The following is a 16011-nucleotide window of genomic DNA, read 5'->3' as shown; positions in this document are numbered from 1 at the left end:
GGTACAGGTTTCAGCTCCCAAGCCTGGAAGCCTGCAGCTCAGAACTCTGGCCATCACACACACAAAAAAAAAAATCAGTAATCCCAAGGTTGGGAGAGACTCTGAGAAAGTCAGGGAGCCACCATCTCCTTGCCTCCCCTGCTTCCGCTGTGGAAAGTTTGTTGTTGGTGGCAGATTCTAGGTGCTAGGGACCGGTTCCTGAATGAACATTTTGGATCATGCCGAATGCTAATACTGTAATCGGACCCCGCCCACGATTTGAGTTCTCATTTTTCCCCAGAAAAGAGCTCTCCCACCCCCTTTTGGCAGCTGAGGTTGTCCTGCTGTGGTTTATGATCAAGCCCGGCATCCAGGTACGTCCCCTCCAGCTCACTGGGGAGGAATGCCAGCCGGCCGGGGTGCTGGGTACCTGGAAGTGGCCAGCAGTCCCACATGGGAGGCCAGTCTGTTGGATGCCGGCACCTGAAAGAGATGACCCCTTGGAGGATGTAAACGAATCTGGCCCAGAAGTGTCCCGTATTGGGTCTGGCAGCTCAAGCCCAGCACAAGAGACAAGGCAGACCGGGGCGGCTCGTAGAGGTCAACGACCAAAAGCTGCTTTATTGCAGAGTGCGGGGAAGACTGTTACAGCAGAGCAGTGACCTGCCACCCCCTCCCAGATCCCCAACCTCCTCCTGCGGGAATCAGTTGCCCCTGGGGTCCAGAATTTTGCCAATGAAGAGAAGGGCACCCGTGTCGGTGTCCCGCAACACAAAGATGAAAGGCTGGTTGACGTGGTAGTCCAGGGGGAAGGTCAGTCGAGCGGGCAGTAGCGCAGGGCTGGGGGCGGCTCCCACCCCATCCTCACTCCATTCCAGAGATGAGCGGTGCACCACGTGAGTGAGCTTGATGGGTCTGGCCGTGATCTTGCTGAGATCCGGGGAGTTGAACAGAGGCTGGAGCTCTGCAGAGGGGAAGAGAAATATCCATTAGCCCTGTGGGCACCGGCTTACCAATAGCTCTAGGAAAAGACTCAGGGGAGGGGAGGTTGTCGGCAGGGGCGTTCCATCAACGTTAATGCCCAGTTCTGAGTTTGGACAGCAGTGGTTGCTTCTTCCGCTGCAAAGAGAAAAGGTGCTCCCCAGAAAAGGATGAGGAGTGATGTAATCTGTGGAAGGGGAAACCCAGAATAGTGTGGGAGATGAACCCCATGCTTAGAACAGCGTTTGACACATAGTAAATATTTAACAAATACCGTTACAAATAAAAAAATGGAAGCATCAGGGCCATCTAGACTGCAAGTTCTGTGGGCAGGGAATGTGTCTGTTATATTATACCCTCCCAAGCACCTAATGCAGTGCTCTGCACCCAGTAAGTGCTCCATAAATTTGATTGATTGGCCCACCGGCATAGGAGGCTGTCAGCCTTGTTCGGCAAGGGAAAGAGGCTGCTCTCTCAACTCGAGTTTCCAGGCCATTCAGAGGCCAGGCTCTAAGACATACTTATCTCCTGAAGTGTTTTGGACACTTCTCCCTCGAAACTCAGCTGAAGCTTGGGTACAGTTAGCACTGCCTGGATGGTCTTCAGCTCTCTGTCAATGTCGTGAATGAACTCTGAGGTGAGGCTCTCTTCTATGAGTGTCAGGTTCTGGGTGGCTTTCAGCGGCAGGAAGAAAATGACGCTCATGCTTCCCGCCAGGGGCACCTGGGCAATCTGAAATATCAGCAAAGAAGCAGGGGTTAGTGGTTTGGGACACAGGAGCCCCTCCTCAGCCACTGCTACAACTTCCCCTTGAGACCCGACCCCACCCCTTACTCTGACCCAGCCAGCTTTGCAGATGCTCAGGTCCCAAGCAGAGGCCTTCTTTCCCAGTTTCCCCTCAGAATGCCTTCTCGCCCCTGTTGGGGAAAGAGTTAAATGCCAAAGCTTTCGTAGCCCAGCCTGAAGCCAGCTGCAGTGGTGGCCGAAAGGAATGTTTAACTAAGACACATCCCCATTGTTGCATGGAGTTGGAATTTGAGTCCAGGCCCAACTTTTCCCAAAGTTCAGGAAAGACAGCTTTGGGGAGGGGACCTTGGCATAGCAGTACCTGATACGGGATTTGGGAGAGTGAGAGAGCTCTGATTGGGTTGTTGTGACTGGGTGTCAGGAGGTCTTCTCATTGATATAGGAATGTGTCTGTTATATTGTTATATTGTACTCTCCCAAGCACTTAATACTCTGCACACAGTAATATGATTGACTGTGTTCAGATCACTGTACGAAACGCTTGGGAGTGCAATACAATAGAGTTGGCAGACCCATTCCCTGCCCACTACGAGTTTATGTCTATAAGGGGAAAAGGGCTGCTTAGGAACCCCTGAAGTGGAAGGTGAAGCCAGTGGAGCGATGGCAGGGGAAACCTTTCCATCTCTTTCAGTTTGACGGTGAGCAAAAGGAAGATTTCCTCTTCGTAGCCCCTACTTTCTCCCTCCTCCCTTCCCTGCCTCTTAGAGAGCTCTTGGTTCCGGAGAATTCTTTTTGCTGGCTGAAGCCATCCTTCTCACAGCCCGATCAGGGGAATGTGGAGTTGAAAGAAGACTGAGGGATGCGAGCCTATATCTTCTCCCCTTTCAAAAGGCTAGTTCCTGAGGGAAAGTGGACCCTGCCAGCTCAGACATGCATTCAGGATTGCCTTTCTCTATCCCCAAATGAACCTTGCAGCTGAGGTCGGAGTCCAGGCCGTAGCGTATGATAGCCTTGGGGTCTGACATCATGGGGACTTTTACAGTTCGGTCTTCATCCAAGTGGAAGTCCTGCAGGGAGGTCTTCTCAGGATCAAACTTAGTCACCCACTGCCCTGTAATTAAAAATTAAACAAGGAAGGGCCCAGGACCCCAACAACAAGGTAAACAGCAAGGACTGGAAGCCCAGGAAGACAACGAAGGAAAGGTTAGGGAGGGCACTTGTGGCTTTAGTGCTGAAACTGGCCCTGGGGAAAGGATTTCTCCTAGTGAAAGGATTTGCTTAGTAAATAATAATAATAATAATTGTGATAGTTAAGCTCTTGCTGTGTGCCAGGAACTGTACTAAGCACTGGAGTGGAGACAAGCAAATCGGGCAAGACGCAGTCCCCGTCCCTTATGGGGCTCACAGTCTCACTTCCCATTTTACAGATGAGGTAACCGAGGCACAGAGAAGTGAAGTGACTTGCCCAAGGCCACACAGCAGACAAGTGGCAGAGCTGGGATTAGAACCCATGACCTTCTGATTCCCAGGCCCATCCTCTGTCCATTACACCATGCTGCTTAAATGGATGTTGGATGCTGGCCAGACGTCTGGAGAGATTGGGGAACGGCTGGATCTTGGAATGTTTTGCTCTTCAAAGACAACCTTGAAGATAACCACAATCCCAGGGCCAGAAACAGTGGGTGATGGGGCAGAAGGCAAAGTTGATTTTATCGATTGACTCTGATTAGGGTAGGTTGTTTGTTGGCATATGAGAAGGACAAGGTAGTGGGAAAGAAACATTGGCTAATGTTTTCTGCCTGTCTGTGAGACATTTTTAACACCTTTTTTTGATCATTAGTCCCAAATTTGTGTGCTCGTTATCTCTAGATTCTCCACGTTTCCCCTGGATCTCTGATGCCTGAGCTAAGTCAGAAGATCGTGGGTTCCAATCCCAGCTCTGCCACTTGTCTGCTGTGTGACCTTGGGCAAGTCACTTAACTTCCCTGTGCCTCAGTTACGTCATCTGTAAAATGGGGATTAAGACTGTGAGCCCTAAGGGGGCCTTGGGCTGTGTCCAACCTGACTTGTTTGTATCCACCCCAGTGCTTAGTACAGTGCCTAGCACATAGTAAGTGCTTAAAAAATACCATAATTATTATAATTATTATTATATTCCCAGAAACAGGCCCTCATCCCCCTCTACAAATAGGTAAGGTTCCTTGGATGGTTCTGTCCTGACAGATTCAGCTTCCTCTTCTCCGATCTCACTATTAATATTTTTTTTCGTAACATTTGTTAGTCAGTTCCTGTCAGCCAAGCAGTTTAGTAAGCATTGGGGTAGCTCCAACCAACCAGGTCCTGCAGCATCTTAGTTTCCCCGAATTAGTAGTCTCACTTAACGTGTTCTCTTCATCCTGCATCTTTGCTCATTTTGGGAAATGCACATGGAGATAGTCTAACTCTGTCTTCTAATCCTACCTTTATTTTTACTTGATTTTTCAAACCCAGAGGTGTCAATTTTTCATTTGGCGTGCAGGGATAAAAGTGGAGTGGGGATTTTATGGGCAAGGAGGACTAGTGAGGAACAGGCCATCATTGGGGTCTTTTCAGCTCAGATGGGAAACTCTCAGGTCGTATTGGAGAGCTGGGGCAAAACCCCGATGCAGTGGCCTTTGAATGATTCCAATTAGGTTTTTAAGTGAGTGAAACTTTTGGCTACTGCAGCGCTCCTGCGTTCGCATCATGAGGGTTCCTGGCTTTCTCCCTTCCCCGCCAGCTCGCCCTCCTTCCCACTTCGGCTTTCCGGAGTTTGCTCAGACTTCCCCACCCCTGGAACAGATGTCTGTGAGTTATCACCTTTGAAGAACGCTACCCCAAGAAGAAGAACGCTAATTCCACTGGGCAGCTCCTTCAGCGTCCGGCCCATCTTCCCTTTAGTCTGGATCTGCACCCAGTTGTTCATTTCCTGAAGGTCAGTCCGAGCGTTGCCTGTCAGAATTTTGGGCCTGGATCCATATGACTTTTCCAGCGGCCCAACGAATCCAACTTTTATCCGCAGCTCTGGAAAGACAGGGATATTCTTAGCGGAGGCAGAGAGGAGGTGGAGGCCGAGGATACATTCGGTTTCTTCCCTTTCATTAGACCACTGATTAATTTACTGAGCCCCCCCGTGTACTAAGTGTTTGTGAGAGTACAATACAGGTAGTAGATATAATAGCCGGGATACTTGTTGAGCTCTTGCTATGTGTTAAGCACTGTGCTAAGCACTGGGGTAGATACAGGGTAATTCGATTAACCCCTCACTTGTTAAAAAGCTCCCGGAATGATCTTTGTCCCCCTTGGTGATCACAGCCTTAGGGGGAGGAGGAGAAGCAGCGTGGCCTAGTGGAAAGATCCCGGCCCTGGGAATGAGGACCTGGGTTCTAATCCCAGCTCTGCCACGTGTCTTCCGGGTGACTTTGGACAAGTCACTTCACTTCTCTGTGCATCAGTTACTTCATCTGTAAAATGGGGATTAAAACTGTGAGCCCCATGTGGGACCGGGACCGTGTCCAACCTGATTAGCGTGTTATCTAGCTCAGCGCTTAGTATTATTATTATGTACCGTGTGCTGGGCATATAATAAGCACTTAATAAATGTCATTTTTTAAAAGGTATTTTATCTCATTCATTCAATCGTATTTATTGAGCGCTTACTGTGTGGAGAGCACTGTACTAAGCGCTTGGGAAGTACAAGTTGGCAACATATAGAGACGGTCCCTACCCAACAGTGGGCTCACAGTCTAGAAGGGGGAGACAGACAACAAAACATATTAACAAAATAAAATAAATAGAATAAATATGTACCAGTAAAATGGAGTAATAAATACATACAAACATATATACATATATACAGGTGCTGTGGGGAGGGGAAGGAGGTAAGGTGGGGGGGGATGGGGAGGAGGGGGGAGAGGTAGGAGGGGGTTCAGTCTGGGAAGGCCTCCTGGAGGAGGTGAGCTCTCAGTAGGGCTTTGAAGGGAGGAAGAGAGCTAGCTTGGCGAATGTGTGGAGGGAGGGCATTCCAGGCCAGTGGGATGACGTGGGCCGGGGGTCGACGGCGGGACAGGCGAGAACGAGGCCTAACGGTGAGGAGATTAGCGACAGAGGAGCGGAGGGTGCGGGCTGGGCTGGAGAAGGAGAGAAGGGAGGTGAGGTAGGAGGGGGCGAGGTGATGGACAGCCTTGAAGCCCAGGGTGAGGAGTTTTTGCCTGACGCGTAGATTGATTGGTAGCCACTAGAGATTTTTGAGGAGGGGGGTAACATGCCCAGAGCCTTTCTGCACAAAGATGATGCAGGCAGCGGCGTTAAGTATGGATTGAAGTGGGGAGAGACATCCATTTTACAGATGAAGTCTAGAGGAGTCAGTGACCTTCCCGAGGTCATGCAGCTAACAAGTGGCCAAGCCGGGCTAGAACCCAGGTGTCCTGGCTCCCCATCCTTATACTGTGCCTGCTGATCCTCCCCCAGCTCCCCATCCCCTCCACAGTGTTCCTGCTGCTTAGCAAGCGTATCGCAACCTCACCTTCTTGTCGGACTTCAGTGCCCAGGCCCAATCTCTTCTTATCTGTAAAGGCCACTATGACTCCTGGGTGGGAATCAGTAGGAATGCTCTATGGGCAGAGCCTGTTTGGCTGCAGAGGCTCGGAAGGCCACTTACTTTTCTCTAAGACAAGCCGGGACGCGGTCTTCAGGTTCTTTTGTGGAGCGGTGACTTTAGCGAGAAGTTCCTTGTAAGTGCCGTGGATATCCGGGTTATGGATCAAGTCATAATAAAGAGCCCGGTGTATCAGGCTTTCCGTCCGGGGCCCAGCACCTGTCATTGGGAACAAGAACGTGAAGCCTCAGGCTTGCAACTGAGCCGGGGAGGAAGGAGCTTGGTTGCCCATCAGTCAATCATAGTTACTGAGCTCTTCCTGTGTGCAGAGCACTGTACTAAGTGCTTGGGAGAGGGCAATATAATAGTATAACAGACACCTTCCCTGCCCACAATGAGCTTACAGTCTAGAAAGCTAACACTCTGCCAATCGGCTTACCCAGGGAGAGGCTAGAGAGAGCGGTGGCCACACTGAGAGGGGACAGCAGCACATTGGAGGTGGGGCTCGTGCTGGATTTCTGGCGATACAGGTCGTAGCCAAAGTTGGAGACAGCGGCTGCCAGCTTGTTCACAGGGACCTTGAAGAAAGGGTCCTCCTCCTCTACCACCGCAGCCCCAGTGGCGTCAGGAGCTGGAGATTCCTGGCAGAAGAGAAAACACTAGTTGGAGACTAATCCCGCATCCGCCCCTTGTCTGCCGGGTGATGCTGGGCGAACCACTTCACTTCACTTCTCTGGGCCTCAGTTCCTTCATCTGCAAAATGGACTTTCAATACCTGTTCTCCCTCCTACTTAGATTGTGAGCCCCATGTGGGACCTTATGACTTTGTATCTACTCCAGTGCTTAGTACAGTGCTTGGCACATAGTGAGCGCTTAACAAATACCACGGTTATTATTAAGTCTGGCCGCTCCCCCCAGGCATTTCTCTGCACCTTGTGGCAGCGTGGAGGTCTTGGGGGTGAGGGAGGGCAGAGTGGGGGTAGGGTGGTCTCGGGGAAAGAGCACTGGACCGGAAGTCAAGAATTCCCAGCTTCTAATCCCATCACTGTCAGGGGATCATAGGCCAGTCACTTAACCTCTCTGGGCCATAGTTTCCTCAGCTCTAAAAGTGAGGATAACATAGGTTGTGAGTCCTATGTGGAACAAAGACTGTGTCCAATCATATAACCTTGTCACTATCCCAACGTGTAGTACATAGTAAGAGCTTCAGAAACTCCATTATTATTAGTATTAAGAACCAACGTGGCCTAGTGGAAAGAGCACGGGCCCTGGAGTCAGAGGATCTGGGTTCTAATTCCGACTCCACCGCTTGTCTGCTGTGTGACTAGAACCCCGCAGTCAAGTCACTTCACTGGGCCTCAGTTTCCCCATCTGTAAAATGGGGATTGAGTCCTACTCCCTCCTACCTAGACTGTGAGCACCATGTGGGATGGGGACTGTGTTCAACCTTGTAGCTCTCCCAGTGCATTAAACAGTGCATGTCACATAGTAAGTGCTTAGCAAATACCATTATTATTATTATTCATTCACTCAATCATATTTATTGAGCACTTACTGTGTGCAGAGCACTGTATTAAGCACTTGGGAAGTACAAGTTGGCAACACATAGAGACGGTCCCTATCCAACAGCGGGCTCACAGTCGAGAAGGGGGAGACAGACAACAAAACAAAACATGTGGACAGGTGTCAAAGTCATCAGAATAAATAGAAATAAAGCTAGATGCACATTATTAAGAAAATAAATAGAATAATAAATATATACAAGTAAAATAAATAGAGTAGTAAAACTGTACAAACATATACAGGTGCTGTGGGGAGGGGAAGGAGGTAGGGCCAGGGGGATGGGGAGGAGGAGAGGAAAAAGGGAGCTCAGTCTGGGAAGGCCTCCTGGAGGAGGGGAGCTCTCAGTAGGGCTTTGAATTAATTGTGGCTGCTCACCAGGTTCAGCCCCTCCCCGTGTGGCATCCCACACCCACTTAATGGCTCTTCTCCTTCAGGTGTCTGCTCATTGACTGGGCTACAGAAACAGTCTCAGGCTTTGCTGCCTTCCTCCTCCATTCTCTGAGCCTCAGAGTGGAAGCTCCTGTGGGCAGGGAACAAGTCTTGTGCTTCTACTGTACTTTGCCCAGCCTTTAGCACCCCAAAATTGCACTCCATAAATACCACTGCTCCTACTCCATTGGCCTGGTTTCCTCTCCAACCCCATTCAGCAAGTGCCTGCCAACAGCCCAGAAAATTAAAAGATTTGTTAGCGTGAGTACTCGATCCGAGGGGCAGCCCTGCAGACGGACCTGTCAATCGATCCTATTTATTGAGTGCTTACTGCGTGTACAGCACTGTACTAAGCGCTTGGGAGAGTCCAATATAACAGACGCACTCCATAATCGCAACCAGCTTACAGTGTAGAGGAGAAGTCCTACTTTATTGAGGTACCATTTTGAGCTGTGCTCCGCATGTTCTCTCTCACGCTCCTCTTCACTCACCTCAGGCCCAGCAGCATCTTGGGACTTACTGGAGCCGATGAGGACTCCCACCCAGAGGAGCACCGCAAAGGGCTGCATTGTGGGGCCTGCAAGGGAAGAACAAGGCAGAGATTTGTCCATTGTGGCCACAAAGCCCAGTGGAGTCTCTACTCCCGGCCTCTCCCCACCTCTTGGGCTGGCCCTGGCCCGGGAGTAATCTGGAAGGCCGAATCTAAGCACTCCTCCAGCTCAGGACCTAGGGGTGATTGGGACAAAGGACTAAGTATTCTCCCTAACCGTCATGTCTACAAAGGGCATCCTCTTTCCCTCCTTTTGGGGTTTGTGGGTTTCCTTGGCATAGGGGTCCTGAGGTGTTCACAGTTCCGCATCTCATCATTCACCTGGACTAGCTGGCCCAGAAGCCCACAGTGGCATTTCTGCCAGCTGCAGACACTTGTACACGTCATGAAGGCCTTTGGGAAGCCTCAGGTACCCATCAGGAGCTTCCTGGTGGCTTTTTGCCTGCCGACATTCCCTTCCCCATTAGTGGAGAAGAGGGAATATTGCTTCAGGAGTCAGCAAGGTACAGAAGCACCTGGACTTATTGAGTTCTTGTGGAGACAGGACTGAGACCAGCCTAGCCCTAGTGCTGAGCCCAGTCTGGAGTGGCCCTGGAAACTCAACTGGGCCCTGGTTTGACCCTTCCTGGGTAGAGTCTTGGGAGACAGGCCAGCCTCAGGGGCTTGAGGAGTCCACTATAGGGATGGCCCAGTGGTCTGAATCAAATCAGAACTTGACTGGTCACTGGGGCAGGCAAAAGAGACAAACCAATTTGCCCCAACACAGTTGCCTCCCTGAGTGACTTCCAGGTTGCCTACCATTTAGAGAATGGGACTTAATAGTTGGATGTTCTGGACTTAAGTTGCCTCTATCTGGCGATGGCTGGTCATCTTTACTTGGGAAAATTGAGTTGGGGACTTTCAATTTTTCACTTTTCCCTTATCTCCCAGGCCCACAAATGACACCTCTGTGTATTTGAATTCACATCCGTTCTGGCACTTTTCTCAGACTCCCCAGCCAGCCCCACATCAAAGAAACCGGCATCCTCAGTTGATTATTCCAACTTAAAAGCAAAAGATGAAAAGCTCAATAATGCACGGCTTTGGTCAGGGGCGGGGGGTTTGAGACATTCCTCTTCTCTGACTTGCTTTCGTCAGGGCTGGTCAGGCGTTGGACACAGGCCTTGGTTTAGCCCCTTTAGAGACAAGCTAGGACTTCCAGGGCTGAGCAGCTACAGAACTCGTCTATTCTTAAACTATTACCCCTATGTCCAATTACTCCCGGTCTCCAGAAGAGAAAAAGAATATATCCAACCAAACCAACTTTCTGTGGCCCAAGACAAAAGTCCTTAGTGGCACCCTGGCTTCCAGCTATCCCCAAACACACATAATCAAGCCCCACCCTAGCTCCTGGCCAGACCCCAACTGATCTGACCGCAGCTGAGATTCCAGACTGTTCTTCAGATCATCTTAAAACCATCCAGATATGCTGCTTTGAGGCTGAGACTCTAGGATTCAAACCCGGACAGAGTTAAAAAGTTGGATATGCCCCCCACCCCCACCCCATCTTGGGGTTCAGCCAGGCAGAGGCAAGCTGAGACCCACCCGCTGCGGCTCTGAGAAGACAGAGAACAGGGCTGGATGGAGCAGAGTTTTGGGGGCTGGGGGGCTCCAATGGCTCAGGACCCCAACAGGAAAACGTCGCTCGCTGATTTTAGGCTGTTTGGTAAGAGCAGGTCTCTGTTATCTTCCCAAGCTAAGCACACAGAAATGGGGACATCTCATCCAAAGGGTAAGGTCCAGTCCAAGCTCCCATCCAGCTGGGCTGGGGAAGCTGGACTTCACGCAGGACTGTCACTGCTGGAACCGGGAGGCCCAGAGTGTCTCCGTGTGTCCCGGATCAAGTGGAAAAGCAGGGATTCAATCACCACCCCTATCCAAGTCAGGAAGTCAAGGAGGAGCCTGCACATGTGTTTTGGATTAAACACAGTTTTTCCATCAACACACTTACTAGGCATATGAAACTCTAAAGCCACATGAAGTCCATGAAAACTGCAAGCTCAGGGACCTGTCTGTAAGTATTGCCCTTCCCTGGCCTCAGAGTGACTAATGGTCCCTTGGGGAGGCTCCCAAGGAGCCTCCAGAAGTCATGCCTTCAAGGCCTAAAGAAGCTCTGCAGCTTCTCCCACTTGGGAGCAGAGGGGCCGTTTCACCTTGGGCTTAACCTCTTAGAGGCTTTTCCAGCTGGACTTGGGGCTGCCTAGGCCCCACAGGTGTGGATGAATATGCTGCAGGGGCCAGTGCCCCAACTAGAGCGGAGGCAGGAGCTGGACCAATTGGGAGACCGCAGGAGAAAATAATAACGTGATTCAAAATCCTCCGGGCACAAGTCGTGGCCCAATCCCAAGACGTGGTCAGAAAGCCCGCCTCAGACCCACCGCTCTTGGTTTGAATGGAAAGGGGGCCGCCGCAGTTGTACGTTTCAGAAATGTGGGAGTGGGAGGTCTTCTGGAAACGATCATCGGTTTGGCCAGGACAGACTCAGCTACTGGCGCCCCACAGACCCACCCTGAGGAACCGTCTGATCTCAGCACTTTCTCCCCATTTCCCTCCATCTGTAAGTGGTGCTGGGAAGACCCGAGCCAGGCCGTGGCTTTCTTGGGAAACCGGTGGGTTTTCCTTGGAAATGGCCCTGGTCCTCGCCTGGGTTTTCCCTGGGGAGCAGAGGCTTATGGTCAGATTTTTGTAATCCCGGCAATCGAGGCTCCTGTGCCGTATTTCCCAGCTTTGGCTGAGAGGCAGTTGTCCTTTTTGGACGCCTAAGTCCTCCTAAGCTGGAGTGGCCCTGAACATCTGGAGCCTGTTTGTGAGACTCAGCGAAGCACGCAACTGAGACTGCAGATGGAAAGGTACCAAGCCTGAGCCGTCAGTCCCATCCTCCCCCCGACCCTATCCTTGGCCCAGAGGGGCCAAGCCAGGCAATGGTTTGGGTTGTTCTGAGAAATTGACTTCAACGTCAGCTCCAGCTGGTTTATAAAAGGAGAAGAAAGAGTTTGGAGTCCATAGGAGGCCTTGACCTCTTTCCTGTGTTGGGAATCATTGCTCCCAAGGAGCTGTCTTGAGGGGTTGGCTTGTGTTGTCCATCATTCTCTAGGGATTGTTCGAGGTAGGTCTTACTTTTTATCCAAGGGGGTTCATCTGCTCCAGCCTGCTACTCTGGGTCTTAAGCACCAATGTAAACCATCCCCCCAGCCCCCACCCCACCCCCACCAAATCCTCTTATCATTGTTTTAAATCCTGAAAAATGTGGGGTCCTCCCTCATCCTTCCCCACCCCCGCTCCCAGCGTCAACACACCAACTCCTTCATAGTTCTCAACAGGATTTCCTCATCCCAGCCTCTTCCCTTGGTCATCCAGATCCCCTTCCCGCCTCTCTTCTTTCCTTATTTTCTAAATCTAAGGTAAATCTGTGGGGGCTAGCATTTCCCTGATCCACTGGGGGTGGAGGCCTGGCCAGAGAAGGGGCTGCCTTACCTGGGGGATTCTCTTCAGCTCCGCTACCAACTGTGGTTAAACAAAGTCTGCACACTGAGGGGGTTATACCCAACACATCTGCTTTATTTGCTGCTTCCTCGCACAGCCAGCAGCTTCAGACCAGCAGCTGCATTAGCATGCTCCAGCGCACAGCCAGCAGGCTTCAGATTACAGCAGCTCCATTCTCTCTTAAAGCGACCGGTTCTCATTTTGGATGCTGTGATTTCATCCCGGCCCCGTACTGGTTTTAACCCGGCATGCCAGTCTCTGGGGAAAACAGCCTCTGGCTGATGTTAAATTCAGAATTCTTCCTGTAAGTTTGCCTGTGAGTCACCCAAGTCAGGCAGAGACAAAAAACTCAGAGAACCAAGGATTTCCTTCAGTCCTTTCATTCATTCATTCATTCATTCATTCAATCAATCAATCATATTTATTGAGCGCTTACTGTGTGCGGAGTACTGTACTAAGCGCTTGGAAGAGTACAATATAACAATAAACAGGCACATTCTCTGCCCACAAGGAGCTTACAGGGGAAACACCACTTAGGTCATTTACTGTGGGGCCCCGGGAGGTTCTCTTTCTGAGGGTGAGGAGAACTGGACAGGTAAACCAAGCTAGGGTCAGCCCCTCATATTTTTCCAGGGTCACCCCAAGAGGCTGGAGCCTCTCAAATCTCTTCACTCCTCCTCTTGGTCCCCACAAAATGGGAAACTGAGGCATAGAGAAGGCAACATCTTGCCAAGGGTCCCAGCAAGAGGCAAATATTTGGACTTCAAGCTCGACTCTACACTGTAAGCTCCTTGTGGGCAGGGAATGTGTCTATTGTTCTATTGTACTCTCCCAGGCGCTTAGTACAGTAATCTGCACTCAGTAAGCGCCCAATAAAATATGATTGAATGAATGAATGAATGAGTGGAATGGACTATTCCATCTCCCAGCCTGAGGCGTCATCCACCAATCGTAGATGCTGCACGGGAACCATTATCGGCAGGCCACTCCCAATAACTTTATTGTTTATGATGGAAAGGAACGGATGGCTCACAGAGATAATGTTTGATCTTCCCCGCAACCTGGTAGCAGAACTCTGTTATCTCTAGAAGCCATGTGAGGTAGACTGCTTTTGCCTCAGTATTACTACTGGACAACTCCCAGCTGCATTCTAATCCCGGCTCTGCCACTTCCGTTCCTCTTCACCCACTTCCTTCTGCATCACCCTGACTTACTCCCTTTATTCTTTCCCCCTTCGCCCCGCCAGCTCCACTGGATTTATGTACATATCTGTAATTTTATTTGCATTAATACTCATTCATTCATTCATTCAATCATATTTATTGAGCATTTACTGTGTGCAGAGCACTGTACTAAGCGCTTGGGAAGTACAAGTTGGCAACAAATAGAGACGGTCCCTACCCAACAGCGGGCTCACAGTCTAGAAGGGGGAGATGGACAACAAGACAAAACATATTAACAAAATAAAATAAATAGAATAAATATGTACAAGTAAAATAAATACATAGAGTAATAAATATGTGCAAACATATATACATATATACGGGTGCTGTGGGGAGGGGAAGGAGTTAAGGTGGAGGGGATGGGGAGGAGGGGGAGAGGAAGGAGGTGGCCTCTCAAATCTCATCTCTCCCTCTAGACTAAGCTCAATGTGGAAAGGGAATGTGTCTGTTATACTGTTCTATTGTGCTCTCCAATGTGCTCAGTACAGTGCTCTGCACACAGTAAGTGCTCAATAAATGTGACTGACTTACTGACTGACTGACAGAAAATGGAGGTGGCGGCGGGTAGGGAGGCTGGAAAATGACTGTGGGAACTAATCCAGGTTAAATGCAGAGTTCATATCTGAGGAGAGAGAAGGCCCAGCATCCCTACTGTTCCCTCTAATTCACAATGGGAAACAATGTGGGTATACCCTAGTAGCAATAATAGCAGTAGTAGTAGTCATTGTCATAGTATTTATTGAATGCCCACCAAGGGTAGTACACTGTTCTAAGTCCTTGAGAAGTTTTTTTTTTTTTATGGTACTTGTTACGTGCTTGCTATGTGACCCTGGGTAAGTCACTTAACTTCCCCGTGCCTCAGTTTCCTCAACTGTAAAATGGGAATTAATACCTGTTCTCCCTTTCTCCCGCTTAGACGTGAGCACCATGTGGGACAGGGGACTATGTCCAACATAATTAACTTGTACTTAGCACTTAGAACAGTGTTTGACACATAGTAAGTGCTTAACAAATACCATAAAAAAACTAAACAAAATACATGTTAATCAGATTGGACACAGTCTATGTCCCATATGGGTGTCTCAGTCTTAATCCCCATTTTATAGTTGAGGAAAGTTAAGACACAGAGAAGTTAAGTGACTTGCCCAAAGTCACACAGCAGACAAGTGGCGGAGCCAGCTCCTTCTGACTGCCAAGCCCATGTTCTTTCCATCAAGCCACACTGCTTCTCAAAACAAAGTTCAAAACAAAGAAGCGACACTTTTCCTTCCCACAAAGAGTTTACACTCTAATGTGGGAAGGGAAACCTAAAAATATTTCCCTGTATTGGTAAGAAGGATAGTAGATCATACAGGGCTGGTTCCCTTCTCCCTATGCCCACTAATAATAATAATAATAATGATGGCATTTGTTAAGCGCTTACTATGTGCAAAGCACTGTTCTAAGCGCTGGGGGGATACAAGGTAATCAGGTTGTCCCACGTGGGGCTCACAGTCGTAATCCCCATTTTACAGATGAGGTAACTGAGGCTCAGAGAAGTTAAGTGACTTGCCCAAAGTCACACCAGCACTAATTAAGGTTCTACACTCAAAATCCTGAAAGATCCTGGACTCTATTAAAGGCAGTGTTATCATCAAGAGCACTTACTGAGCACCCATCAGATTGAACGTGCAACCAAAGGAAAAGGTTATTACTACTACTACTAGTAATGTATTTGTTAAGCGCTTACTATGTGTCAAGCACTGTTCTAAGCGCTGGGATAGATACAAGCTAATCAGGTTGAACACAGCCCCTGTCTCACATGGGGCTCACAGTCTTAATCCCCATTTTACAGATGAGATAACTGAGGCGAAGGGAAATTAAACGACTTGCCCAAGGTCACACAGCAGACAAGTGGCAGAGCGGGCACTAGAACCTAGGTCCTTTTGATTCCCAGGTCTGTTCTCTACTAGGCTATGCTGCTTCTCTCAAGCTTGCCTACTTCACTGACTTTCCCAACTTTAACCCCTTGCTCCTGCTGCCCCCCCTCCAACCGGGAACTCCCTCTTGCCACAGCCCTCCCCCTCCTTAAAGCCCTCTTCCCTGATTAATTCCCGACACCTCAAGTTGCATCAGTTCAACAGTTTACCCTGTCGCACGTTTATATCCATCTTGAGCTTGTATAAATGTTTGTGTTCAGTTATTGATTCTTGTAAGCTTCTATCTTTGCCAGCACATAGCAAGCACTTAATAAATGCCGTTATTTTGTTATTTCATCCTGATCTGTTTACACTTGTTTTATCCTTGTTCTTTCTCCTGCTCCCGCTATTTGTACATGGTTTTTGTCTGTCATCCCCTATTATATTGTAAGCTCCTTGCGGACAGGGAATGTGTCTTTTCCTTCTGTTCTGTTTTCCCTTGTG

The 16011-nt window shown here is 49.5% G+C and overlaps 1 protein-coding gene across 1 annotated transcript; it reads right to left on the bottom strand.

The window, feature by feature from the left end:
• Nucleotides 1-571: 571 nt before the first annotated feature.
• Nucleotides 572-12456, bottom strand: SERPINF1 (serpin family F member 1). Its single transcript, XM_038759445.1, has 8 exons — nucleotides 12378-12456; nucleotides 8806-8891; nucleotides 6762-6963; nucleotides 6386-6541; nucleotides 4546-4749; nucleotides 2676-2818; nucleotides 1482-1692; nucleotides 572-943 (listed from the first exon to the last, which is right to left on the bottom strand). Exons 2-8 carry the CDS (start codon nucleotides 8881-8883, stop codon nucleotides 684-686), a joined length of 1254 nt encoding a protein of 417 aa, XP_038615373.1. The 5' UTR covers nucleotides 8884-8891; nucleotides 12378-12456; the 3' UTR covers nucleotides 572-683.
• Nucleotides 12457-16011: the final 3555 nt, after the last annotated feature.

Source organism: Tachyglossus aculeatus, chromosome 17 (genome assembly GCF_015852505.1).
Source record: "Tachyglossus aculeatus isolate mTacAcu1 chromosome 17, mTacAcu1.pri, whole genome shotgun sequence".
NCBI lineage: Eukaryota > Metazoa > Chordata > Mammalia > Monotremata > Tachyglossidae > Tachyglossus > Tachyglossus aculeatus.
Note: the sequence above shows the minus strand (reverse complement) of the source record. Positions and strands in the feature narration are given on the sequence as shown.

Excerpts from the sequence above, each read along its gene's own strand:
- SERPINF1 (XM_038759445.1), bottom strand. The coding sequence starts at position 8,883 with ATGCAGCCCTTTGCGGTGCTCCTCTGGGTGGGAGTCCTCATCGGCTCC. Across the intron at positions 6,964-8,805 it reads AAGATGCTGCTGGGCCTGAG|GAATCTCCAGCTCCTGACGC; the intron begins GTGAGTGAAGAG and ends CTCTTCTGCCAG. Across the intron at positions 2,819-4,545 it reads TGGGGTAGCGTTCTTCAAAG|GGCAGTGGGTGACTAAGTTT; the intron begins GTGATAACTCAC and ends TTTTAATTACAG.